At 48.5% G+C, this 27,157-nt stretch overlaps 1 protein-coding gene across 4 annotated transcripts in view; it reads right to left on the reverse strand.

The window, feature by feature from the left end:
• The window catches only part of LOC148479323 (short transient receptor potential channel 2-like), a 115,338-nt gene that overhangs the window by 19,649 nt on the left and 68,532 nt on the right, over nt 1-27,157 (reverse strand). For all 4 annotated transcript variants that reach the window (XR_015871986.1, XM_088454617.1, XM_088454615.1 and 1 more), the window contains exons 3-8: nt 19,377-19,580; nt 16,270-16,434; nt 6,245-6,419; nt 5,192-5,392; nt 2,241-2,403; nt 1,722-1,814 (exon numbers count right to left, since the gene is read on the reverse strand). Coding sequence is in view for 3 of the 4 variants with exons in the window: in XM_088454617.1 (XP_088310743.1) it covers nt 1,722-1,814; nt 2,241-2,403; nt 5,192-5,392; nt 6,245-6,419; nt 16,270-16,434; nt 19,377-19,580 (1,001 nt within the window). In the remaining variant the exon portion in view is untranslated. The remainder of the gene's footprint in view (nt 1-1,721; nt 1,815-2,240; nt 2,404-5,191; nt 5,393-6,244; nt 6,420-16,269; nt 16,435-19,376; nt 19,581-27,157) is intronic.

Raw genomic sequence — 27,157 nt, forward strand, 5'->3', positions numbered from 1 at the left:
CTGACACTGAGCTGTACTGACACTGAGCTGTACTGACACTGAGCTGTACTGACACTGAGCTACAGACTGACACTGAGCTGTACTGACACTGAGCTACAGACTGACACTGAGCAGTACTGACACTGAGCTACAGACTGACACTGAGTTGTACTGACACTGAGTTGTACTGACACTGAGCTACAGACTGACACTGAGCTGCAGACTGACACTGAGCTACAGACTGACACTGAGCTACAGACTGACACTGAGCTACAGACTGACACTGAGCTGCACTGAATCTGAGCTACAGACTGACACCGCGCGTACTGACACTGAGCTATAGACTGAAACTGAGCTGCAGACTGACACTGAGCTGCACTGACACCGCGCTGTACTGACACCGCGCTGTACTGACACTGAGCTATAGACTGAAACTGAGCTGCAGACTGACACTGAGCTGCACTGACAGTGAGCTACAGACTGACACTGAGCTGCACTGACTGTGAGCTACAGACTGACACTGAGCTGTAGTCACATACTTTCCCAGCTTGTCGGAGTCGCTGTAGTTGACATACTGTAGATGTTGTTGAGGCCCCACAGGAAGGCAGTAAGGATTATCATGACACTGAGCTACAGACTGACACTGAGCTACAGACTGACACTGAGCTGTACTGACACTGAGCTACAGACTGACACTGAGCTGTACTGACACTGAGCTGTACTGACACTGAGCTGTACTGACACTGAGCTGTACTGACACTGAGCTGTACTGACACTGAGCTGCAGACTGACACTGAGCTGTATGGACACTGAGCTGTATGGACACTAAGCTACAGACTGAAACTGAGCTGTACTGACACAGCTGTACTGACAGTGAGCTACAGACTGACACTGAGCTGTACTGACACTGAGCTGCAGACTGACACTGAGTTGAACTGACACTGAGCTACAGACTGACACTGAGCTGCACTGACACTGAGCTGTACTGACACTGAGCTTTACTGAATCTGAACTACAGACTGACACTGAGCTGCACTGACACTGAGCTACAGACTGACACCGCGCTGTACTGACACTGACCTATAGACTGAAACTGAGCTGCAGACTGACACTGAGCTGCACTGACACCGCGCTGTACTGACACTGAGCTACAGACTGAAACTGAGCTGCAGACTGACACTGAGCTGCACTGACACCGCGCTGTACTGACACTAAGCTATAGACTGAAACTGAGCTGCACTGACACCGCGCTGTACTGACACTGAGCTGCACTGACACCGCGCTGTACTGACACTAAGCTACAGACTGAAACTGAGCTGTACTGACACAGCTGTACTGACAGTGAGCTACAGACTGACACTGAGCTGTACTGACACTGAGCTGTACTGACACTGAGCTGCAGACTGACCCTGAGCTGTACTGACACTGAGCTGCAGACTGACACTGAGCTGCAGACTGACACTGAGCTGCAGACTGACACTGAGCTGCAGACTGACACTGAGCTGCAGACTGACACTGAGCTGCAGACTGACACTGAGCTGTACTCTGACACTGAGCTGTACTCTGACACTGAGCTGTACTCTGACACTGAGCTGTACTGACACTGAGCTGCAGACTGACACTGAGCTGCAGACTGACACTGAGCTGTATGGACACAGCTGCAGAAAGTACTCGGAAGTCCTAGTGTAGCATTATAAACCGAGTTAGATTATAATATAGTAGGAGGGTGATTAGTCACATACTTTCCCAGCTTGTCGGAGTCGCTGTAGTTGACGTAGATGTTGTTGAGGCCGCACAGGAAGGCAGTAAGGATTATCATGAGAATAAACATAAACCTGGGAACAGGACACATAGTAATGTTACTAGTTATTATTATTATCAGCAGTAACTAACACTACCCTGTAACTTAGTCATCGCATTACTAGTCACCAATACTATTATGCTTCATATTTACTTACTGGTCATTAATATCATTACTAGTAACTGCTGATACCCCCCACGTATTACTCCTTATATCACCATTAATCACAGCCCAGTCATCTGGGGATCATTTTTATATTGTCCTCCTGAATCCATATTGGAGAGTACCGGGAGCCAGCGGCAGGGCAGATACAGGGCTGTACACAAGCTTTATGGGTGGTAGAGCTGGAGCTAGAACAGCCTGGGATCCTGGTGCTTAGTGCCCACCCTCGGGGCCCCTGCTTATACCACCACTTATACCCGGAACCAGTCAGTATGTTCTGTGACTCTCTGCTCCTCACCGTATCATGTCATCAATCATCTTCCCGATGGATATCTGCAGGGTCCCGAGGGTCTCGTGTGCCGGCAGGATGTAGGCCAGACGTGTGAAACTGAGCATACTGGTCACAGCAAACAGGACCTCGGCGATGAACTGTGGGTCCTCCGTGTTCCACTCAAGACGTCCTGTGGGAGATCATCAGTGGGCTCAGCCTTTATATCTCATGCACAATCATATGGACATTGTATATGTTGGAGCCCTTTCTATTCGGTCTGATGGCAATGGATTTACATCACACACCTCACCAGTGGGAGCCCTGACTCTCCGTATCGTCCATAGATTTGCACTTGCACAGCAGAAGGCTGTATGTAACACTACGTCTCATCTTATATATTCTCACCGGTACAGGGATGGAAGATCTACAGTGTCTAGATACACAGTCAATAGGTCGACACCAAATGGTCGACATGCAATAGGTAGGCAGGGTCAAATGGTCAACAGGTCTACACACAAATGGTTGACACAGAAAATGTTCACATGTTTATTCATAATTATTCATGATTTTTAGGGTCAGGTTGAGGGTTAGGGCTAGGTTTAGGCAATTGGTGGAGGGTTAGGCTGCAGAAGGGGACGGTTAGGGTTAGGCACTAGGGGGCCGCTAAAGGCTAGGCATTAGGGGAGGGTTAGGGATAGGCACTAGGGGAAGGGTTAGGCACCAGGGAGAGGGTTAGGCACCAGGGGGAGGGTTAGGGTTATGCACTAGGGGGAGGTTTAGGCACCAGGGGGAGGGTTAGGGATAGGCACTAGGGGGAGGGTTAGGCACCAGGGGGAGGGTTCGGGCTAGGCACTAGGGGAGGGTTAGGGTTAGGCACCAGGGGGAGGGTTCGGGCTAGGCACTAGGGGGAGGGTTATGGTTAGACACTAGGGGGAGGGATAGGCACTTGGGGGAGGGTTAGGGCTAGGCACTAGGGGAAGGGTTAGGGGCTAGGCACTAAAGAGAGGGTTAGGGTTAGACACTAGGGGAAGGGTTAGGCACTAGGGGAAGGGTTAGGCACTAGAGAGAGGGTTAGGCACTAGTAGGAGGGTAAGGGTTAGGCACTAGGGGCAGAGTTAGGGGGAGGGTTGCGGGTAGGCACTAGGGGAGGGTTAGGCTTAGGCACCAGGGGGAGGGTTATGGTTAGGCACTAGGGAAAGGTTAGGGTTATGCACCAGGGGGAGGATTAGGGTTAGGCACTAGGGGAAGGTTAGGGTTAGGCACTAGGGGAGGGTTAGGCATTAGGTGAGGGATAGGCTTAGGCACCTGGGAGAGGGTTAGGCACTAGGGGAAGGTTAGGCATTAGGGGGAGGGTTAGGGCTAGGCACTAGGGCAGGGTTAGGCACTAGGGGGAGGGTTATGGTTAGGCACTAGGGGGAGGGTTAGGGTTAGGCACCAGGTAGAGGGTTAGGCACTAGGGGAGGGTTAGGCACTAGGGGAAGGTTAGGGTTAGGCACTAAGGGGAGGGTCAGGCACTAGGGGAGGGTTAGGCTTAGGCACCTGGGAGAGGGTTAGGCATTAGGGGGAGGGTTAGGGCTAGGCACTAGGGGAGGGTTAGGGTTAGGCACTAGGGAGAGGGTTGGGCACTAGGGAGAGGGTTGGGCACTAGGGAGAGGGTTATGGTTAGTCACTAGGGGGAGGGTTAGGCACCAGGTAGAGGGTTAGGCACTAGGGGAGGGTTAGGGTTAGGCACTAGGGTCAGGTTAGGCTTAGACACCTGGGAGAGGGTTAGACACTAGGGGGAGGGTTAGGCACAGGTACCTGGGTTAGGAACTAGGGGAAGGTTAGGGTTAGGCACTAGGGGAAGGTTAGGCTTAGGCACCTGGGAGAGGGTTAGGCACTAGGGGAGGGTTAGGGTTAGGTTTAGGCACTAGGGGAAGGTTAGGTTTAGGCACTAGTGGGGGGGGTTAGGCTTAGGCACTAGGGGATGGTTAGGGTTAGGCACAAGGGAGAGGGTTAGGGGTAAGCACTAGAGGGAGGGTTAGGGTTAGGCTCTAGAGGGAGAGTTAGGTTGAGGATTATGGTTAAAATAACAAAAAAAAAATATGCCGACTTTTTCTGTGTCGACCATTTGTTTGTTGACTATGTTGCACATGGTATATCAGGAGCTGATCTGCTGGGGTTTAAGCCGACCGTCGGGCCCTGGTGCTGAATACACATTGCACAATTATGGGCCAGCTTTACACAATGTCAGGCCAAGAATCACAGTTTGTACCCAGCTTAAGACTTTTATTGTTGAAGTATTGACCCAGGTTCCTGTAGTTACAATGTATGGGACACTGTATGTAATCTATGTGCTGGATACACATTATGACAGGCAGAGTTACAGTTTCTAATTAGTCTTATTATAACTTCTGAAATCAGTCCCTAGGGGTAATTAGAGTCTGACAGCTCAGGTAACGCTCAGCGTACATTAGGGGAACCGTGGCTGCGTTTGTATGAGGCTTATGATGTACAGAAGGTCATTGTGGACTGAAGTAAAAAATATCAGCATAGACAGTATATAGAATGCGCCGAATTCAGGATTCCCACCTATAGGCCCTGATTCGGAGTCTGACGCAGCTCATTATACGGCCACAGATAGCGAGTGCTAGCAGACTGCGCAAGCATTTTTGTGTATCTCTGCCCGAAATAGTGGTTTTTGGGCGGCAATGCTGCAGTCGCGTGTAAGAGATCTGTCTCATCGGCTCCTAAGTGTCATTTTTCAAACACAGCCTGTAACATGACAATTAGGAGCTGATTGATTGGTAATTTATCCATCTCCCCTCTTGTCTTTTTTTTAGGATTTGAACTTGTTTCTATTTTTGTATAAATCTCAGTGAAATGAATCAATCTTCATCCTTTGCCGCACTGTCATATGTCTGGATGCTGCGACCACCGCCAGACCACGGCGCGCCTGTATTACCGCTCCACAATCCCTGTCGCTATCAGGGCCTCACCTGCCTTGGTGTAGTAGTAGCACACGTCCGACTCGGGTTCCTCATTGCAGGACAGGTAACCCTTCACCGCCAGCAGGACTCTCAGAGAGAAGGAGGCCAGGTACATGCTGATCGTGACAATGTCCAGAAAGTTCCACCAGTCCAGGAAATAGCTCCTCAGCCCTTCGATCCAGACCTCCTTACACTCGTGCCACAAAAAGCCTACAGAGATACATTCCACGGGCGTAAATGGCAGAACTGTTTCTACGTCACCTTTGTAGATGTGGAAAAAAATAAGTGACCCGTCCTGAAGTAACCTTCCCACCAACTTTACAAATATCAAAGTAATGAGCCTGATTCAGAGACGGACGGATTTGCAAAGCCGCACATAAGCCAATGCGGCAGGAGGTCTCAGACACCTCCTTACTGCATTTGCGATCCCAGCGCCTGGGTCGCAGCCTGGGATCACCATGGCAACCATCGCGACCCCGGTCACGATGGTTGCTCCTTTGGTCAGGCTGCGGGAACTTGAAGCTTCCTGCAGCCTGGCTGGGTCCTGCTCACCTGAGAGGCCAGGAATTTGTGTCCGTACGGGACCCTTGCTTCGTCCCTCCCTGGAAAACGGGGTTGACACGTGATCTGCCATGCTCCCCCGATCCGCCCCCCAAATGCCGCAGTGTGTCAATCAAGCTGTGGCTTGGGGGGGGGATCGGCGAGCGTGATTGCAAGACCCGTTGTGCAAATGCGCAGACCGGGAAGCATCGGAGATGTACGCTTACCATCGGGTTACCATCGGGTTAGCGCAGATCTGTGAATCAGGCCCGATGTCTGTGCACCGACAAATTAGTCAGAGTTACCAGATAGCCAAGTGCAAATAAAGTACTAATGACAATATCAGGGGGGGGGAGGTCATAAAAGATGGAGCGTGTACGGGGGGGGCTTTGGTCTAACTGGAAAAAGCTTATATTTAGCATGTAATTAAAACAAGATATATGCTTAAGTTTTAAACCATTGTCCTGGGCTCAGTCTGGGTCCTGGACCCAACATAGATGAGGACCTTCGCTGTGGGCCCACCTGCCACCCAGACCATGTGCAGGGAGTTCTGCCAGATGGCTTGGTCCCTGCCCTCGTATATGTCGTGTCTCCTCTCCATGATCAAGGACTCCACCAGGAGGAAGATCAGGAACCACAGGTAGGACGCAGAGTGCAACAGGAACTTTATTACAGGGATCTTCAGGATTTTCCCCACCTGCAGTGAGATCATTACTCAAATCAGACAACGTGTTTTGGGGATGTCGGCCAAACGCTCAAAGAAATGCGCATTCATTCAAACGTGATAACACTCTATAAAGGGATTTTTATTTCAAAGTGCTGAAAACTTCATAAAGTAACATTCATAAATATGTGTATATAAGCCACGTACACAGTAAAACAGATACAGGTGTGTCCTCATACATCTAGCTTCATTGCACTCTAAACAGCCCTTCTAGTTGCGCCATGCCGTGGCATGGCTCAACGGCTCCGAGCTTCTTTTCCTGTGACTTTTTACCTTCAAATGCGTTTTATTCGCACAGAGAAGCGCTACGTTACAGTGTCAGCATTTCGTATGCAGATACACCCCCAATCGCACACAGAACATAGCGTGCCGCATATCAATTCTTATTCAGCAGAAGCTGCTTGTGCTCAATATTTGCATCACTGTGCGAAGAAGAGGAGCTCCCACCACGTTATGTGTAGCGCGACTTGTAGCGCACGGAGGATAGATGTATGTGGACACATCTATATATTGATGCAATGCCTGGCATGGAGCGTAGGGTTACTAAATAGATGATATTGTCATCACCAAATTAAAATTTAATATAAAGCACTGCTGAATTGTAACAGCGTAATTCACTACGGGCCTGATTCACTACTGATCGTAGCTGCGAATACGCACGGAGGTCTGCAGCGAAAATATGCTAATGAATGCATCCGCAAAGCCGTCGCAGAGTCAGCATAGAGACGGCCACTATCGTTATCTCACATCGGTAATACCCTGCTGTCCGGGGTATACAACGGAAACATCGAGAAACATCGGTCCCTCACGCACATTTACAGCAGCTCTGACCTGCCGCAGAAACCGCAAGTCTTGTTGCACACAGTGAGTACTGCATGTGCCGTCTCAGTGGCTAATTTATACACGCCCAGGAAATGGAAGATAAACGGACAGACACGCCAGTATGAGGCAGCATCATGGCTACAGGCCCCTGTGAGGCTCAGTCACAGTATGGAGGAGCATCATGGCTACAGGCCCCTGTGAGGCTCAGTCACAGTATGGAGGAGCATCATGGCTACAGGCCCCTGTGAGGCTCAGTCACAGTATGGAGCAGCATCATGGCTACAGGCCCCTGTGAGGCTCAGTCACAGTATGGGGCAGCATCATGGCTACAGGCCCCTGTGAGGCTCAGTCACAGTATGGAGGAGCATCATGGCTACAGGCCCCTGTGAAGCTCAGTCACAGTATGGAGGAGCATCATGGCTACAGGCCCCTGTGAGGCTCAGTCACAGTATGAGGCAGCATCATGGCTACAGGCCCCTGTGAGGCTCAGTCACAATATGAGGCAGCATCATGGCTACAGGCCCCTGTGAGGCTCAGTCACAGTATGAGGCAGCATCATGGCTACAGGCCCCTGTGAGGTTCAGTCACAGTATGGGGCAGCATCATGGCTACAGGCCCCTGTGAGGCTCAGTCACAGTATGAGGCAGCATCATGGCTACAGGCCCCTGTGAGGCTCAGTCACAGTATGAGGCAGCATCATGGCTACAGGCCCCTGTGAGGCTCAGTCACAGTATGGAGGAGCATCATGGCTACAGGCCCCTGTGAGGCTCAGTCACAGTATGGAGCAGCATCATGGCTACAGGCCCCTGTGAGGCTCAGTCACAGTATGGAGCAGCATCATGGCTACAGGCCCCTGTGAGGCTCAATCACAGTATGGAGCAGCATCATGGCTACAGGCCCCTGTGAGGCTCAGTCACAGTATGGAGGAGCATCATGGCTACAAGCCCCTGTGAGGATCAGTCACAATATGAGGCAGCATCATGGCTACAGGCCCCTGTGAGGCTCAGTCACAGTATGGGGCAGCATCATGGTTACAGGCCCCTGTGAGGCTCAGTCAGAGTATAGGGCAGCATCATGGCTACAGGCCCCTGTGAGGCTCAGTCACAGTATGAGGCGGCATCATGGCTACAGGCCCCTGTGAGGCTCAGTCACAGTATGGAGCAGCATCATGGCTACAGGCCCCTGTGAGGCTCAGTCACAGTATGGAGGAGCATCATGGCTACAGGCCCCTGTGAGGCTCAGTCACAGTATGGAGGAGCATCATGGCTACAGGCCCCTGTGAGGCTCAGTCACAGTATGAGGCAGCATCATGGCTACAGGCCCCTGTGAAGCTCAGTCACAGTATGGAGGAGCATCATGGCTACAGGCCCCTGTGAGGCTCAGTAACAGTATGAGGCAGCATCATAGCTACAGGCCCCTGTGAGGCTCAGTCACAGTATGGAGGAGCATCATGGCTACAGGCCCCTGTGAGGCTCAGTCACAGTATGGAGCAGCATCATGGCTACAGGCCCCTGTGAGGCTCAGTCACAGTATGGAGCAGCATCATGGCTACAGGCCCCTGTGAGGCTCAGTCACAGTATGGGGCAGCATCATGGCTACAGGCCCCTGTGAGGCTCAGTCACAGTATGGAGGAGCATCATGGCTACAAGCCCCTGTGAGGCTCAGTCACAATATGAGGCAGCATCATGGCTACAGGCCCCTGTGAGGCTCAGTCACAGTATGAGGCAGCATCATGGCTACAGGCCCCTGTGAGGTTCAGTCACAGTATGGGGCAGCATCATGGCTACAGGCCCCTGTGAGGCTCAGTCACAGTATGAGGCAGCATCATGGCTACAGGCCCCTGTGAGGCTCAGTCACAGTATGAGGCAGCATCATGGCTACAGGCCCCTGTGAGGCTCAGTCACAGTATGGAGGAGCATCATGGCTACAGGCCCCTGTGAGGCTCAGTCACAGTATGGAGCAGCATCATGGCTACAGGCCCCTGTGAGGCTCAGTCACAGTATGGAGCAGCATCATGGCTACAGGCCCCTGTGAGGCTCAGTCACAGTATGGAGGAGCATCATGGCTACAAGCCCCTGTGAGGCTCAGTCACAGTATGGTGGAGCATCATGGCTACAAGCCCCTGTGAGGCTCAGTCACAATATGAGGCAGCATCATGGCTACAGGCCCCTGTGAGGCTCAGTCACAGTATGGAGGAGCATCATGGCTACAGGCCCCTGTGAGGCTCAGTCACAGTATGGAGCAGCATCATGGCTACAGGCCCCTGTGAGGCTCAGTCACAGTATGGGGCAGCATCATGGCTACAGGCCCCTGTGAGGCTCAGTCACAGTATGGAGGAGCATCATGGCTACAGGCCCCTGTGAAGCTCAGTCACAGTATGGAGGAGCATCATGGCTACAGGCCCCTGTGAGGCTCAGTCACAGTATGAGGCAGCATCATGGCTACAGGCCCCTGTGAGGCTCAGTCACAATATGAGGCAGCATCATGGCTACAGGCCCCTGTGAGGCTCAGTCACAGTATGAGGCAGCATCATGGCTACAGGCCCCTGTGAGGTTCAGTCACAGTATGGGGCAGCATCATGGCTACAGGCCCCTGTGAGCCTCAGTCACAGTATGAGGCAGCATCATGGCTACAGGCCCCTGTGAGGCTCAGTCACAGTATGAGGCAGCATCATGGCTACAGGCCCCTGTGAGGCTCAGTCACAGTATGGAGGAGCATCATGGCTACAGGCCCCTGTGAGGCTCAGTCACAGTATGGAGCAGCATCATGGCTACAGGCCCCTGTGAGGCTCAGTCACAGTATGGAGCAGCATCATGGCTACAGGCCCCTGTGAGGCTCAGTCACAGTATGGAGCAGCATCATGGCTACAGGCCCCTGTGAGGCTCAGTCACAGTATGGAGGAGCATCATGGCTACAGGCCCCTGTGAGGCTCAGTCACAGTATGGAGGAGCATCATGGCTACAGGCCCCTGTGAGGCTCAGTCACAGTATGAGGCAGCATCATGGCTACAGGCCCCTGTGAAGCTCAGTCACAGTATGGAGGAGCATCATGGCTACAGGCCCCTGTGAGGCTCAGTAACAGTATGAGGCAGCATCATAGCTACAGGCCCCTGTGAGGCTCAGTCACAGTATGGAGGAGCATCATGGCTACAGGCCCCTGTGAGGCTCAGTCACAGTATGGAGCAGCATCATGGCTACAGGCCCCTGTGAGGCTCAGTCACAGTATGGAGCAGCATCATGGCTACAGGCCCCTGTGAGGCTCAGTCACAGTATGGGGCAGCATCATGGCTACAGGCCCCTGTGAGGCTCAGTCACAGTATGGAGGAGCATCATGGCTACAAGCCCCTGTGAGGCTCAGTCACAATATGAGGCAGCATCATGGCTACAGGCCCCTGTGAGGCTCAGTCACAGTATGAGGCAGCATCATGGCTACAGGCCCCTGTGAGGCTCAGTCACAGTATGAGGCAGCATCATGGCTACAGGCCCCTGTGAGGCTCAGTCACAGTATGGAGGAGCATCATGGCTACAGGCCCCTGTGAGGCTCAGTCACAGTATGGAGCAGCATCATGGCTACAGGCCCCTGTGAGGCTCAGTCACAGTATGGAGCAGCATCATGGCTACAGGCCCCTGTGAGGCTCAGTCACAGTATGGAGCAGCATCATGGCTACAGGCCCCTGTGAGGCTCAGTCACAGTATGGTGGAGCATCATGGCTACAAGCCCCTGTGAGGCTCAGTCACAATATGAGGCAGCATCATGGCTACAGGCCCCTGTGAGGCTCAGTCACAGTATGGGGCAGCATCATGGCTACAGGCCCCTGTGAGGCTCAGTCAGAGTATAGGGCAGCATCATGGCTACAGGCCCCTGTGAGGCTCAGTCACAGTATGAGGCGGCATCATGGCTACAGGCCCCTGTGAGGCTCAGTCACAGTATGGAGCAGCATCATGGCTACAGGCCCCTGTGAGGCTCAGTCACAGTATGAGGCGGCATCATGGCTACAGGCCCCTGTGAGGCTCAGTCACAGTATGGAGGAGCATCATGGCTACAGGCCCCTGTGAGGCTCAGTAACAGTATGAGGCAGCATCATGGCTACAGGCCCCTGTGAAGCTCAGTCACAGTATGGAGGAGCATCATGGCTACAGGCCCCTGTGAGGCTCAGTAACAGTATGAGGCAGCATCATGGCTACAGGCCCCTGTGAGGCTCAGTCACAGTATGAGGCAGCATCATGGCTACAGGTCCCTGTGAGGCTCAGTCACAGTATGGAGCAGCATCATGGCTACAGGCCCCTGTGAGGCTCAGTCACAGTATGGGGCAGCATCATGGCTACAGGCCCCTGTGAGGCTCAGTCACAGTATGGAGCAGCATCATGGCTACAGGCCCCTGTGAGGCTCAGTCACAGTATGGAGGAGCATCATGGCTACAAGCCCCTGTGAGGCTCAGTCACAATATGAGGCAGCATCATGGCTACAGGCCCCTGTGAGGCTCAGTCACAGTATGGGGCAGCATCATGGCTACAGGCCCCTGTGAGGCTCAGTCAGAGTATAGGGCAGCATCATGGCTACAGGCCCCTGTGAGGCTCAGTCACAGTATGAGGCAGCATCATGGCTACAGGCCCCTGTGAGGCTCAGTCACAGTATGGAGCAGCATCATGGCTACAGGCCCCTGTGAGGCTCAGTCACAGTATGAGGCGGCATCATGGCTACAGGCCCCTGTGAGGCTCAGTCACAGTATGGAGGAGCATCATGGCTACAGGCCCCTGTGAGGCTCAGTAACAGTATGAGGCAGCATCATGGCTACAGGCCCCTGTGAAGCTCAGTCACAGTATGGAGGAGCATCATGGCTACAGGCCCCTGTGAGGCTCAGTAACAGTATGAGGCAGCATCATGGCTACAGGCCCCTGTGAGGCTCAGTCACAGTATGAGGCAGCATCATGGCTACAGGTCCCTGTGAGGCTCAGTCACAGTATGAGGCAGCATCATGGCTACAGGCCCCTGTGAGGCTCAGTCACAGTATGGGGCGGCATCATGGCTACAGGCCCCTGTGAGGCTCAGTCACAGTATGGAGCAGCATCATGGCTACAGGCCCCTGTGAGGCTCAGTCACAGTATGGAGCAGCATCATGGCTACAGGCCCCTGTGAAGCTCAGTCACAGTATGGAGGAGCATCATGGCTACAGGCCCCTGTGAGGCTCAGTCACAGTATGAGGCAGCATCATGGCTACAGGCCCCTGTGAGGCTCAGTCACAGTATGAGGCAGCATCATGGCTACAGGTCCCTGTGAGGCTCAGTCACAGTATGGAGCAGCATCATGGCTACAGGCCCCTGTGAGGCTCAGTCACAGTATGAGGCAGCATCATGGCTACAGGCCCCTGTGAGGCTCAGTCACAGTATGGAGCAGCATCATGGCTACAGGCCCCTGTGAGGCTCAGTCACAGTATGGGGCAGCATCATGGCTACAGGCCCCTGTGAGGCTCAGTCACAGTATGGAGGAGCATCATGGCTACAAGCCCCTGTGAGGCTCAGTCACAATATGAGGCAGCATCATGGCTACAGGCCCCTGTGAGGCTCAGTCACAGTATGAGGCAGCATCATGGCTACAGGCCCCTGTGAGGTTCAGTCACAGTATGGGGCAGCATCATGGCTACAGGCCCCTGTGAGGCTCAGTCACAGTATGAGGCAGCATCATGGCTACAGGCCCCTGTGAGGCTCAGTCACAGTATGAGGCAGCATCATGGCTACAGGCCCCTGTGAGGCTCAGTCACAGTATGGAGGAGCATCATGGCTACAGGCCCCTGTGAGGCTCAGTCACAGTATGGAGCAGCATCATGGCTACAGGCCCCCGTGAGGCTCAGTCACAGTATGGAGCAGCATCATGGCTACAGGCCCCTGTGAGGCTCAGTCACAGTATGGAGCAGCATCATGGCTACAGGCCCCTGTGAGGCTCAGTCACAGTATGGAGGAGCATCATGGCTACAAGCCCCTGTGAGGCTCAGTCACAATATGAGGCAGCATCATGGCTACAGGCCCCTGTGAGGCTCAGTCACAGTATGGGGCAGCATCATGGCTACAGGCCCCTGTGAGGCTCAGTCAGAGTATAGGGCAGCATCATGGCTACAGGCCCCTGTGAGGCTCAGTCACAGTATGAGGCGGCATCATGGCTACAGGCCCCTGTGAGGCTCAGTCACAGTATGGAGCAGCATCATGGCTACAGGCCCCTGTGAGGCTCAGTCACAGTATGAGGCGGCATCATGGCTACAGGCCCCTGTGAGGCTCAGTCACAGTATGGAGGAGCATCATGGCTACAGGCCCCTGTGAGGCTCAGTAACAGTATGAGGCAGCATCATGGCTACAGGCCCCTGTGAAGCTCAGTCACAGTATGGAGGAGCATCATGGCTACAGGCCCCTGTGAGGCTCAGTAACAGTATGAGGCAGCATCATGGCTACAGGCCCCTGTGAGGCTCAGTCACAGTATGAGGCAGCATCATGGCTACAGGTCCCTGTGAGGCTCAGTCACAGTATGGAGCAGCATCATGGCTACAGGCCCCTGTGAGGCTCAGTCACAGTATGGGGCAGCATCATGGCTACAGGCCCCTGTGAGGCTCAGTCACAGTATGGAGCAGCATCATGGCTACAGGCCCCTGTGAGGCTCAGTCACAGTATGGAGGAGCATCATGGCTACAAGCCCCTGTGAGGCTCAGTCACAATATGAGGCAGCATCATGGCTACAGGCCCCTGTGAGGCTCAGTCACAGTATGGGGCAGCATCATGGCTACAGGCCCCTGTGAGGCTCAGTCAGAGTATAGGGCAGCATCATGGCTACAGGCCCCTGTGAGGCTCAGTCACAGTATGTGGCGGCATCATGGCTACAGGCCCCTGTGAGGCTCAGTCACAGTATGGAGCAGCATCATGGCTACAGGCCCCTGTGAGGCTCAGTCACAGTATGAGGCGGCATCATGGCTACAGGCCCCTGTGAGGCTCAGTCACAGTATGAGGCAGCATCATAGCTACAGGCCCCTGTGAGGCTCAGTCACAGTATGGAGCAGCATCATGGCTACAGGCCCCTGTGAGGCTCAGTCACAGTATGAGGCAGCATCATGGCTACAGGCCCCTGTGAGGCTCAGTCACAGTATGAGGCGGCATCATGGCTACAGGCCCCTGTGAGGCTCAGTCACAGTATGGAGCAGCATCATGGCTACAGGCCCCTGTGAGGCTCAGTCACAGTATGAGGCGGCATCATGGCTACAGGCCCCTGTGAGGCTCAGTCACAGTATGGAGGAGCATCATGGCTACAGGCCCCTGTGAGGCTCAGTAACAGTATGAGGCAGCATCATGGCTACAGGCCCCTGTGAAGCTCAGTCACAGTATGGAGGAGCATCATGGCTACAGGCCCCTGTGAGGCTCAGTAACAGTATGAGGCAGCATCATGGCTACAGGCCCCTGTGAGGCTCAGTCACAGTATGAGGCAGCATCATGGCTACAGGTCCCTGTGAGGCTCAGTCACAGTATGGTGGAGCATCATGGCTACAAGCCCCTGTGAGGCTCAGTCACAATATGAGGCAGCATCATGGCTACAGGCCCCTGTGAGGCTCAGTCACAGTATGGGGCAGCATCATGGCTACAGGCCCCTGTGAGGCTCAGTCAGAGTATAGGGCAGCATCATGGCTACAGGCCCCTGTGAGGCTCAGTCACAGTATGTGGCGGCATCATGGCTACAGGCCCCTGTGAGGCTCAGTCACAGTATGGAGCAGCATCATGGCTACAGGCCCCTGTGAGGCTCAGTCACAGTATGAGGCGGCATCATGGCTACAGGCCCCTGTGAGGCTCAGTCACAGTATGGAGCAGCATCATGGCTACAGGCCCCTGTGAGGCTCAGTAACAGTATGAGGCAGCATCATGGCTACAGGCCCCTGTGAAGCTCAGTCACAGTATGGAGGAGCATCATGGCTACAGGCCCCTGTGAGGCTCAGTAACAGTATGAGGCAGCATCATGGCTACAGGCCCCTGTGAGGCTCAGTCACAGTATGAGGCAGCATCATGGCTACAGGTCCCTGTGAGGCTCAGTCACAGTATGAGGCGGCATCATGGCTACAGGCCCCTGTGAGGCTCAGTCACAGTACGGGGCGGCATCATGGCTACAGGCCCCTGTGAGGCTCAGTCACAGTATGGAGCAGCATCATGGCTACAGGCCCCTGTGAGGCTCAGTCACAGTATGGAGCAGCATCATGGCTACAGGCCCCTGTGAGGCTCAGTCACAGTATGAGGCGGCATCATGGCTACAGGCCCCTGTGAGGCTCAGTCACAGTATGGGGCGGCATCATGGCTACAGGCCCCTGTGAGGCTCAGTCACAGTATGAGGCAGCATCATGGCTACAGGCCCCTGTGAGGCTCAGTCACAGTATGGAGCAGCATCATGGCTACAGGCCCGCGAATCAGGACTATTAATAACAGTAGAGAATGGGTCGCGGCGTTCTCCATTCCCATGTAAATGTTACATAGACTGAGAGTAGATTGACGGTTATATTAACAGGATCACCAAGGAGATCACATGAAAGACAAATGAGCATCTATTGGGTCCGAACCTGAGTTCCCCGCAATTATAAACCGCTCGTACATCGTGGGATGAATACGCAGTTTTTAGTTGTACAATTCTCGGTCACGTCTCACTTGCAGCGAGGGGGAGGGTTACCGGGCGGCAACAGGATGGTAAGGGGGCACTCGCGCATAGAATAAATTGCCCGTGGGCGTCTACACAGAGTTGCGTCCTATCCTGAGCTAAGCGCATGCAGAGATCCGTCTGATTTTAGTAGGATTGTTTGCACCAAAGATGGGGCTGGCGCAAATTCTGATGATGATGATGATGGCGGCCGCTTTCATAAACAGAGTGACCGGAGGACGTGGGACTCAGAATAAAGCCCAACCAGTTCAATATGCTGACAAATAAGATAACAAATACAATATTCCAATAACACACATATATATATATATATTTATTTAATCCTCCTTACCTTGGATTTAGGAGCAAGCCAGTAGATGAGGCACAGGAGCGGCATGGTGAAGAAGATGGCGCAGGCAATGAACAGCTTCCAGATGGTATTACTGCCCCTCCACCCCGACAACTTCCCGCTCCAGATAGAGGACAGAACTTGCTGGCAGATGGGATGTGCCACAAACTGGCAGAGATAAGAAAGGAGAACGTTAGACCCATCGCCCCCAATATATTCAGTGCAGGGACTAATACAGGGACTGACAGTCAGGGTGCAGTTGGGGGAGGTAACGGGGAGTGGCAACAAATAACGGAGACGTGTGATGAACATTTTGGGGGCGTGTCACACCCTGCGGGCTGCGATCCCGTACGCAAGGAATATGGCTCCGGCATCTTAATTCCAATGGCCATTTTGCGGGACCGTAGACTAACTCAGGACTGCGATAATGGAATGATCTGCGATTGATGCTGCATTTTTGCACGCAGACGCTGCAACATTTTACGCAGATGCTGGGATTTGAAAACCCGCAGGTGGGCGTCTCACTACATCTCCCAACGCTGTGATATTTGCATATTTTACGCATAGAAGCTTCTTACATATTCGTAGCTGCACACAGAAAAAAGGAATTTGCCCCCCAGCACACTGCAGATAAATCAAAAATACTTGAATCCTACATGATAATAGAAATTCAGAGGTATTGGTTTACATACATGTGCAAATATATGAATAAGCCCTGGGCCGATGTCAAGGCTCCTCTATACCAGCGTCCCTAACATTAAGGGGTTCACGTCCGAGAAGCAAGGCACCCCAAAAAATTCCAGCCAAGGACCATCCCCAGGGCATCACACGAAAAGGGGAAAAAAGGTGATAGTGAAGTGTAAAAGGATAGATGTGTAAGGATAAATCAATAAGTGTTAATGAAATGTAAAAGAATTAAAATGACATAAATAATATACAAACGAATAGAGAAGTGAAAAAATATTCTATGTGAATTAAGTGGTGATGCCATGAGAAAGGTCCAGTCAGAATTTCTATTATCATGTAGGATTCAAGTATTTTTGATTTAGCTGCAGTGTGCTGGGGGGCAAATTCCTTTTTTCTGTGTTCAGTGTAAATCCCGCCCTTTACAAGCACCTGTAGTATATTATTAAGCTGATTGAGCAACGGCCATATTTTTTGCTTGCAGTTTGGAGGTATGAAGGGAGTCAGCATTAGGAGGAGGTGCTGATCCTTATAGTGCCATGTGGAGGTTTTTTGGGGTACCTCCAAGGGGATGATGCCTACTTATGGGGGCAGAGTGGGGCTGTTGAGATAATGCCGGGGAGGGGGGTGGTGGTGGCTGGAGTGACACATGAGGGGCGGCTGCGGTGGCATGGAGGGGGCTGCAATGAGTTGCGTCCTATCCTGAGCTAAGCGCATGCAGTGTGGGCTGGAATGACAAGGGAGGGTGCTGGAGTGACACATGGAGGAGCTGAAGTATGTGAAGTACTATGTGGATATTGCTTTTTCAATGTATTTTACGTGGATCTGGCTTTTCTGTGTATTTTATGTGAACGTGGCTTTTCAGTGTTTTTTATATTGCTCTGGATTTTTATTTCACTTCAACAGTAAAAATAATTATATTGGGAAGATTATGTAAATTGTTTATGTGCTGGGCTCGCCCCCAGTGTGACTAAAAACGGGGGTGTGACACAAGGTCATGATCCTGCAAATCTCATACCAAAGGCGGGCGCACAAATATGGGACGTGGCCTTGTGACAGCTAGGCCACGTCCCATTTTTGCGCACGCATGCTATCAGCTCTTAAACTTGGCTACAGATATTTTTTGTCTCTTTTCCTCTGAGTGGTTGGCCGCCCCTGATCTAGGCATCTGGCACGATATAGACAGCTGTCGTGCTTTCTGCATACTGACCACCTTTTATAAATTATAGATCAGGACCATTGTGCACGCCTGCAGGGGTGTGACCTCGTGGCAAGTGGCATGGCCTGGTCGGAAATGCCATACCCACGAGCCACATAACCCCCCATTTTTGTCACGCTGGGGACATGACCAGCGTTCTGACAGCTGATGTGCATGACTCCAGTCCCTCTCTCCAGAGGCGACTTCTATACACCACTAGCTCTGCAAAACAGAGCAGCGGGTCAGAGGGGGCTTCCCAACCCCACCACAACCACCATCACCACTAGGCACTGTGGCCCTGATTCAGAGCCGGATGCTCTTTCAGAGCGCTCGCTCTGAATCAGGGCTTTTTTTTTTTGGAGCCGGCCTCCAGGCCGCTCGCTAAGCTGTAGGTGACCACCCACAGCTTGTGCGAGCGGCCAGGTGATGGTAGCGATGGTTTGCGACCATCGGGCTTGCGATGAGACCCTTGTGGTAGGGTCTCGTTCCTGCAAGCCCCAGTGAGCTTCCTGCTCTAACAGGCGTTCCTTCGGATATGTCTCCATTTGGGTAGCCACCCCCCCCTCCCCGCCTACAAAATGGGGCGAGCTGTCGATCAACATCGACAGCCGCCCCGTTTTGTTGTGAGCCCCGGAGCAAGTGATTTCTCGCTCGCTCCGGGGCTGCCCGCCCATCGACCCGCTTGCGAGCTCATAGTGCTTGCGAGCGGGTCTGAATCAGGCCTTGTGGCCCGTGCTTGGGACGGTGCCTGAAAAGCAGGACTGTCACGTCAAAATCGGGACAGTCGGGAGGTACGTTTCTGTATTCCTACCATTATGCATCATACTCCTACTTATTGCTTATCCTGGACCACGTACTAAAGATGGCCGCCTCACCGGTTGTGAACATGATGCATGGAAATGTTTGGTGTTCTGGGAAGAGGCGAGGGGTCCTGCTCCCCGTTTCCCTTATTTATGTACCGCGTACGATGTACTTTCCTCACTGTCACTATTGCAGTGCGCACAAGTTGTCGCCTCGCTTTCTACTGTTATCCTATAGTGTAACGCACCTCTAGTCCTATTGGAGAAAAGCACTATATAAATAATCGTATTACTGTTATGATGACACAAGCGGGAAATGAGGTTATATAAAACAAAATAATAACCTATAAAATGAGATGATGAATAAGATAATTAGATATAACAGTGTTACCGGGGCTTGGATCTGTACACACAGCTACATAAGTTACCCGCTTCTGGTTATGGTGGACAGCGAGCCGCAGTCTGGCCAGGTTGGGGATCCCTTCCTCAAATGCCTGATTGTCCAGCTCTTCTTCATCGCTGTCATCTCCACAGTCATTCAGCACCGCGGTGACCTCACTCTGATTACGGCACATCCCCAGCAGCTCCACCGCAAACTCCTGAGACAGGTCCTCCAGACTCAGGTACTCCGGCTGCGCAAATCACAGGGGTACGGGAATTGGGGGCGCACAGGATTGATACATACACAGCAATTATACACAGAAAATGGAACTAGTGGCACAATCTAAAAATAGTGTAAAGCTCAGTATTAAACTATATATATATATATATGGTAGCACAGTGGTTAGTGTTGCTGGGGAAATTGGTTCTCAATTCAGTTAGCAGTGAGGGGGTCAACTTGCCAATGCAATGGTGTAGAAATGCCGGCAACAGCAGCGGAACTTGCCCTCCTCGCGGCCCATTCTCACCCCGGACTCGTGAATTTTTGTACGTGGCTGTGAGCAAAAATTTGCAAGTTCAGCAGTACCATAATTGCGGCCTATAGCCACACTTACTGGCTGGGGCTACATAGTCATGACAAATTGAATTAATACCTCTGTGTGAAGCTTGTATGTTCTTCCCATGTGAGTGGGGGGTTCCCTCCCACTGTTCAAATAAAACATATTAAATATTTGGTACTTTCTCACTATTTTGGCCCTGCGGTGTGTATGGGGAGAATTAGATTGTAGGCTTCACGGGGGGAGTCTCTGATCAATAAACATTCCCCGATCAGATGGAAGTGCAAAACATTTAGGTGATATATGAGCAAAGGATAATAATAGTTTAGTTCTATAAAATAATGATAATAATAATGATACTACAATAATCCCCAGTTATGATCCATAACGAGATTCCTGACTGCAAAATCCCAGTCACATTACTCTCTGCAATCTGCAAGGTTTAGGGTGGAACATAGAATATTGTTTCCATTTTGTTTGGATTTTCTTTTGTTATACTACATTTGTTATGTTGTTGTGGGCGTTATTACGTATAAAGGGCCAGACTACGGTATGTACGGTAATACCATACAACTAATATGCTAATGCCTGCAGGAGGAGTCTGGGGGGAGAACACGCCTCCAGCCGGCATCGCAGATCTGATCGCTGCATCTGAAGCCGAAGCTTAAGATCAACATTGCGACCATCGGGCACAATGTTTGTAGAATTGGCCACCTGAGTAAGCCGACGCTTACCGACTGGCTGTGTCCTGCGCTTGCGAGGCCAGGAAATCTCCGTTCTCTGATGCAGACCATGGCACTCCCAGAAAACGGGGGCAGCACGCCAATCCTTCTTTCTAGTTCCCCCACAATCACTTTTATGGTCATCTCTTCACTCCCCCTGTGGTTCATCCCCCACCACTCTCCTCTCTCTTCCTGTCACCTCTATCCACCTCAACACACCTCTCACTGAACCACCTCTGGCAGTTCCCATTGATTGTTCAGTCTCCTTGCCCCACTCTTACCATTTCCATCCTCCAAATCCATCTCACCACCATGCCTCAACCCCAGTACTCCACATTACCAGATACCTGCAAATGTGTTCTTGAACCATCAAGTGACATTGAAGGAAATCACGCTCCCCAATGACTTCCTCCACCAATTTTATGAACTCCTCCTACAGCGCTGTCCTTTACCTCTACAAACACCAGTTCTCCACTCCTCATCCCATCTGCCCCATCCTCTCTTCCACCCTTGATTTTGCCACCCACTTCCCATCCAAATCCAGTCTATTCCCCTCCAGCCACTCCCTATCTTCCACCCCATACCGTCATCCCTAACTTCCTTCTTTCCAATCTCTGGTGATGAAGTTATGGCCCCATCCGGTCCTCTGTCCCCTCCACCTCCCCAATGATCCTATACCTATCTGCCTTATAAGCTCCTTCTCTCCCACTACCTGTTCCCAACTTTTCATCCTTTCCCTCTTATCAGACACCATCCACTCTCCCATCCTAAAAACACCCATGACCTGGAGCTCTCTCCAATTACTGCCCCATTCCTCTCCTCTCCTTTGCCGCAGAGCTCCTCGAGTAGATTGCCTACGCCACCTTACCATCTTTCTTCCCTCCCACTCCCTTCTGGACCCACTTCAGCCTGGTGTTCGTCCTCTCCTGCTCCTACATCTAAGGGTCACTACTCTCTACTTTGAAACCACGGACCACCCTCTCCTCCTGCAAATCCTTCACTAGCTCAGTCTGCGTGAGACTGCCAGGGCCGACTCGAGGCACGTTCGACCAGTGTGGCCGAAGAGGGGAGCCATCCCATAGAGGGCGAGCCCCTTCCAACCATCCCGATTTCAGCGGGACAGTCACATTTTTGGGGGGGCACCCTCACTGCCGCAGCTGCGCCGCAGTGCTGGACCACGGAGAAGCTCAATGAATGCCGTGCCCATGCGAGTGGCATCCATTTAGTGCAGGAAGAGGGCTGGGGGTAGACCAGCAACTGAAGGAGTGCTGGGCTCGAACCCAGCCTGACGTTAAACAGGATAGCGTCATTCAGGAAGTGTGGCCTATGGTAATTAGTCCACACGCCATTTTCCTACTGGAGCCGGCCTTGGATACTGCCCTCTCCTGGCTGTCTTCCTACTTCTCTGGCTGATCTTTGTCTGTCTATTCTCATGACTGCACCTCTTCCATCTTCCGCTAGTGGCTGCTGTCTCTTAAGGTTCTGTGTTTTGCCCCTTTCTGTTCTCCCTTTATGCTTCTTCTTTAGGTCCTTTTGGTCACCTCTATGCAGATGATAATTAACTCTACATCTACTACACTGACCGCTCCCTCTCTCTCCTCACTCATGGCTCCATCTGTCTCTCTTAAACGTAACATGTATAAGACTGAGCTCATCGTCTTCCCACCCTCGCGAGTTCCCTCATCTCCACTATTTCACTGTCTATTGCGAACATCAACTGTTCTATCCCACAAGTCCGCTGTCTAGGAGTTTTGCTTCACTCCATCCTCTCATTCAAACCCCACATTCTTTTTTTTCCTTGCACCAGGTTTATTAGAAAACTTTAGAATCTCCAAAAAATTAGGACATTACCCAGATAAAAACAAAACAAATGTTATTTGCTAGTTCCATGTAGTTATCCCTACCTGCCTTTAAGCATGATATTATATGCCTATATTCTTCTTTTTCAGCACCTTATAACCTAAAAAGTAGACTTATTTTCAAACAATATATTTAAGCCCTATAAGCTGTCCTTTTCTCTAGCAACAGAGATACAATCCAAAATTCACTCAACAATATTTAATAACTATTAACCAATATTTTTTTATTTTATAGGAATAGTCACCTAAGCTATTAGTAATTCCCTTTTAAATTGCTTGTCATATTAAATTAGATCTTAAAGGGGCACATTTAGCATAAGCACTGTGATCTCATTTATATACAACTTAGGCCAAGTACTCTGCGCACCTCTGAGTTCTTTGATTATTTGGGAAAGGGCTTACTGCTAAAATATTTTAATATAGATTTTACAGTCGCACAGGATATATGTCTCCCAAAAATTTTGGGGACAACAATAACCCCTTAAAATAGTAATGTAGTCAAGGGGGTGCTACCATAGACATGAAATTGAAATTACAAAAAGAGAAGAGGAAGAGGAAATGTCTTCGAATGGTGCACTGAGCTAGTGTATATCTTAAAACTTAACTTTTATTGGTAAGTAATAATAAAGTTCTAATATCTTATCAAAACAAAATAGCGAAAATAAATATAAAATACAGATAGAGAATGTGAATAGAAATAAAGATGTGACTTAAAACATGTAGAGCAGCGCTTCTACCAAATTTTACAATTTATTGGTGTTGTTATGAATATCAATGGGGTGTGTATATTTAATTGTATATGTATATAGTGTTCTCACACTCCAATATATCACCACACAAATAGAAATAGAAATCCCTGTTATTGATATTGGTTCTCCATATACTATCCTGTTAGTCAGAGACTCTTGTTCATCTGGTAGTGTCCCATATACCCTTATACAGGGTTATAATAGGGACATCAAATCACATTTTATGACCTCAATCAACTCTGTAGTTTTCTGCATGCAATATCCTTGCCCAGGTTCTATATAGGTTTTTATATTCTTAATAACGTCATTCACATATAGTAATTTTATTGTCCTTCTTAGATAACCCTTATGGCAGGTCTCAGGGTATTAGGTGTTTATTATTCTTATCAAGTCCGCTGTTATGAACCTAGGTATTATATAATGTTCCTGCTGAAGTTTTGTGGAGGTATATGTATCGTCAATAAAGTCATTCATATATCAACCAATTCATGGTATTTTTCCTAGGTGATTCTTATAGCAGGTATACCAGGTATGATGTATTTTCAATATCCCTCTATTGTTGGCTCGTATAAATATTATCAGTTTAAAAAAAAAATGTAACTGGTTTATGGTAATGCGATATCAAGTCTATTATTAAACACCCAAGTATGGTTCAATATTGCCGCAGTGATTCTTTAGAAATGCTTGTGTCATTAGAGTCACTAAGGTGTTAAAATATTATTATCAACACCTTAAATATATTTAGATCAACCTTATATCTCAGTAAGTATAATCGAATAACATAATATATTTATTTGTTATATACTTATTGTAATGGCCCTCTGTTGTAGTATATATTCTGTTAGAATTTATCCAAAAGCTTCTGGGAGAGATATGCAAATCACTCAACTATACAGTATTACATATAAGCTGCGCCCCCATCAGGTGTTGTAGAGGTTACAGCCATTGTATAATCATATATAGTGTAACTCTCCGCTTATAAGCGGGCTAACTTCAACTGGTATAAGGGATCTATCCAGATTCAAAGTACGGATAGTACAATCAGCAGGTATAAATAACATAACAACAACACATTATCATATTCATAAGTGGTAGACAGCGCCGCGTGACCGACGCAGCGTTTCGCTAAGGAGCTTTTTCAAGGTAAGCCGAGCTGACTAACAAACTTCCCTTAAATACCTACAAACATATCATGCCACCAATCAGGTATCTGGTGCGTCCATATACACCAATCATAACCACCTATGCTCACTAGTTCCGCCTCCCTCCCTAGATTGACATAATGCCCACGTGTCCTGGGGCTAATGACGTCATCATGAGGAATCCTAATAGAACTAGGATACATGGATACAGTCTAAGTCTAGAGTAATCAAACTCCGAATCACATTCACATGCGTTCCCATCGATTAAGAAACTACGTGATACGCAGCACTATATGAGAATGATATATATAGATGTAATATTGTAACATCTACTTTATAGCCCACATGAATAACAATAGATTCATATAGATCCCTTAGGTCACATGATCGCTATAAATACTCGAATTTATCCAGGATTTATAATAGATAACAGATAAGGAAATGAAATCCAGGCTGGATAATAATAAAGCACCTATACAAAAGATGCTCACTATATAATAATAGATTCTAAATTAACAGTAATAAACAGTAATTGCAGAATTTGTGGTTCCAAAGTTCCACAATGTTACTACACCCAATATGGATATAAATAAACAATGTGTGAAAAATAAAAAAATATATATTTAATAATCTGTATTAAAATAATAAAAAATATTCACAATTGTAATATATGAAAAATACAATAATACATGGTGATTAATGTCAGAAAATGCTATAATAATATTAAAATATAACACATAAATTGGTGATAAGTGAATATGATTTATTTATTGTCCTCAATAAAGTGGATTAAAATAAATGAATAATAAAAAGTGACATTTGTCTAAATTAAAAAATGTGAAATGTACTCGATACAGAATAAGTGAATAAAAAATATAGGTATGTGACATTATTGAAAAAATTATTATTACGAAACAAAAATAATAATTTTTTATATATAAAAATATATGATAGTGATATTTTATTAATATTCAATTAAGTGAGAAAAATGCTAGAATAAAATAAAATAAATGAAATGAAAATAATTATAAAATAAAATAGATTAATTGAACACACAATATGTGCAAAAAAATTTAAACATTTTTGAAAAAATGTGAAAAAACCCAACTAAAAAAAGTGTGCAATAGGATGTGACTATATTGAAGTACTATATCTATAATTTTCAATAATTTTGTAAATCAGAAAAAAGATTATACATATAACATGGCTAGAAGACCCTACATAATAATGCCATGTATCTAGTGTAATGATTATTGTAAATAATCCTTTAGATATTCCCACAGAAAATAAAAATACAAAAGAGAGTATAGATACTTTTCAATTTGGACCTTCATTAGGATCATAAAAACAAAAAGATGTACTCTAGTGAATAAATCATACAAAATATCAGTGAAAAACATAACTGAATACTCCATATCTTTGTATCAACTGCAAAAAGACCTAGGTTCATAACAGCGGACTTGATAAGAATAATAAACACCTAATACCCTGAGACCTGAAGAAGGACAATAAAATTACTATATGTTAATGACGTTATTAAGAATATAAAAACCTATATAGAACCTGGGCAAGGATATTGCATGCAGAAAACTACAGAGTTGATTGAGGTCATAAAATGTGATTTGATGTCCCTATTATAACCCTGTATAAGGGTATATGGGACACTACCAGATGAACAAGAGTCTCTGACTAACAGGATAGTATATGGAGAACCAATATCAATAACAGGGATTTCTATTTCTATTTGTGTGGTGATATATTGGAGTGTGAGAACACTATATACATATACAATTAAATATACACACCCCATTGATATTCATAACAACACCAATAAATTGTAAAATTTGGTAGAAGCGCTGCTCTACATGTTTTAAGTCACATCTTTATTTCTATTCACATTCTCTATCTGTATTTTATATTTATTTTCGCTATTTTGTTTTGATAAGATATTAGAACTTTATTATTACTTACCAATAAAAGTTAAGTTTTAAGATATACACTAGCTCAGTGCACCATTCGAAGACATTTCCTCTTCCTCTTCTCTTTTTGTAATGCTAAAATATTTTACAAGTTGTTAGATCTTTAAAACTTAATGGGTCCTCCTCCAGTTATCCAGTAACATAAGTGAGAAATAAATTTTTTAGACTATTAAATTAATTTAATTATATAATTTATTGCATGTAGACTTGAAAGATAAAGAACTTCCATTATTAGCCCCTGTCCTCTTTTTGGGGTGTTCTCTTTTATTAATAGTTTTCTCTGTTAATCTGTCTCACCCCAATGAGGGTTTCTCTAATAAAGTCTGAGGAAATTATTTTTCTGTAAAGTCCATCAGTACATTAACTGCCTGCTCTTCCATCTCGGCAAAGTCTTAACAGTTGTCCCTTAGGTATAAAATTAACCCAAATTATTTGATAGTTACTATTTTAATGTAAATAACTATTTGTGTCATCTTTTTTTTACAAAACACCTGAGTCTCAGTAACGCCAGTAACTATTTGTGGGATGACATTCAAAAAGGAAATACAGCAATTGTGATATGTGCTTGTGAAAACCAAATGTAAGTGATCAGAGAATTGTGTAATATATTGTGTCACAATGCCAAATAATAAATAGATCATCTTCATAATGGCCACAGAACACCAGGCCCACGCAAGGTCCCCACTCTGCACATTGCTCTTCTCATAATAGGCTCATGTACAGATTGGCAAAATGTGGCACAAATCTGCTGCCCATGGCTGTCCCCAATGTCTGAAACTAGTAAAGATCTTAAAAATAAAACAATTGTATGGTAGAATGA

The sequence above is a fragment of the Taudactylus pleione genome, unplaced genomic scaffold (genome assembly GCF_031769625.1).
Source record: "Taudactylus pleione unplaced genomic scaffold, aTauple2 ptg000622l, whole genome shotgun sequence".
NCBI classification, from domain to species: Eukaryota; Metazoa; Chordata; class Amphibia; order Anura; family Myobatrachidae; genus Taudactylus; species Taudactylus pleione.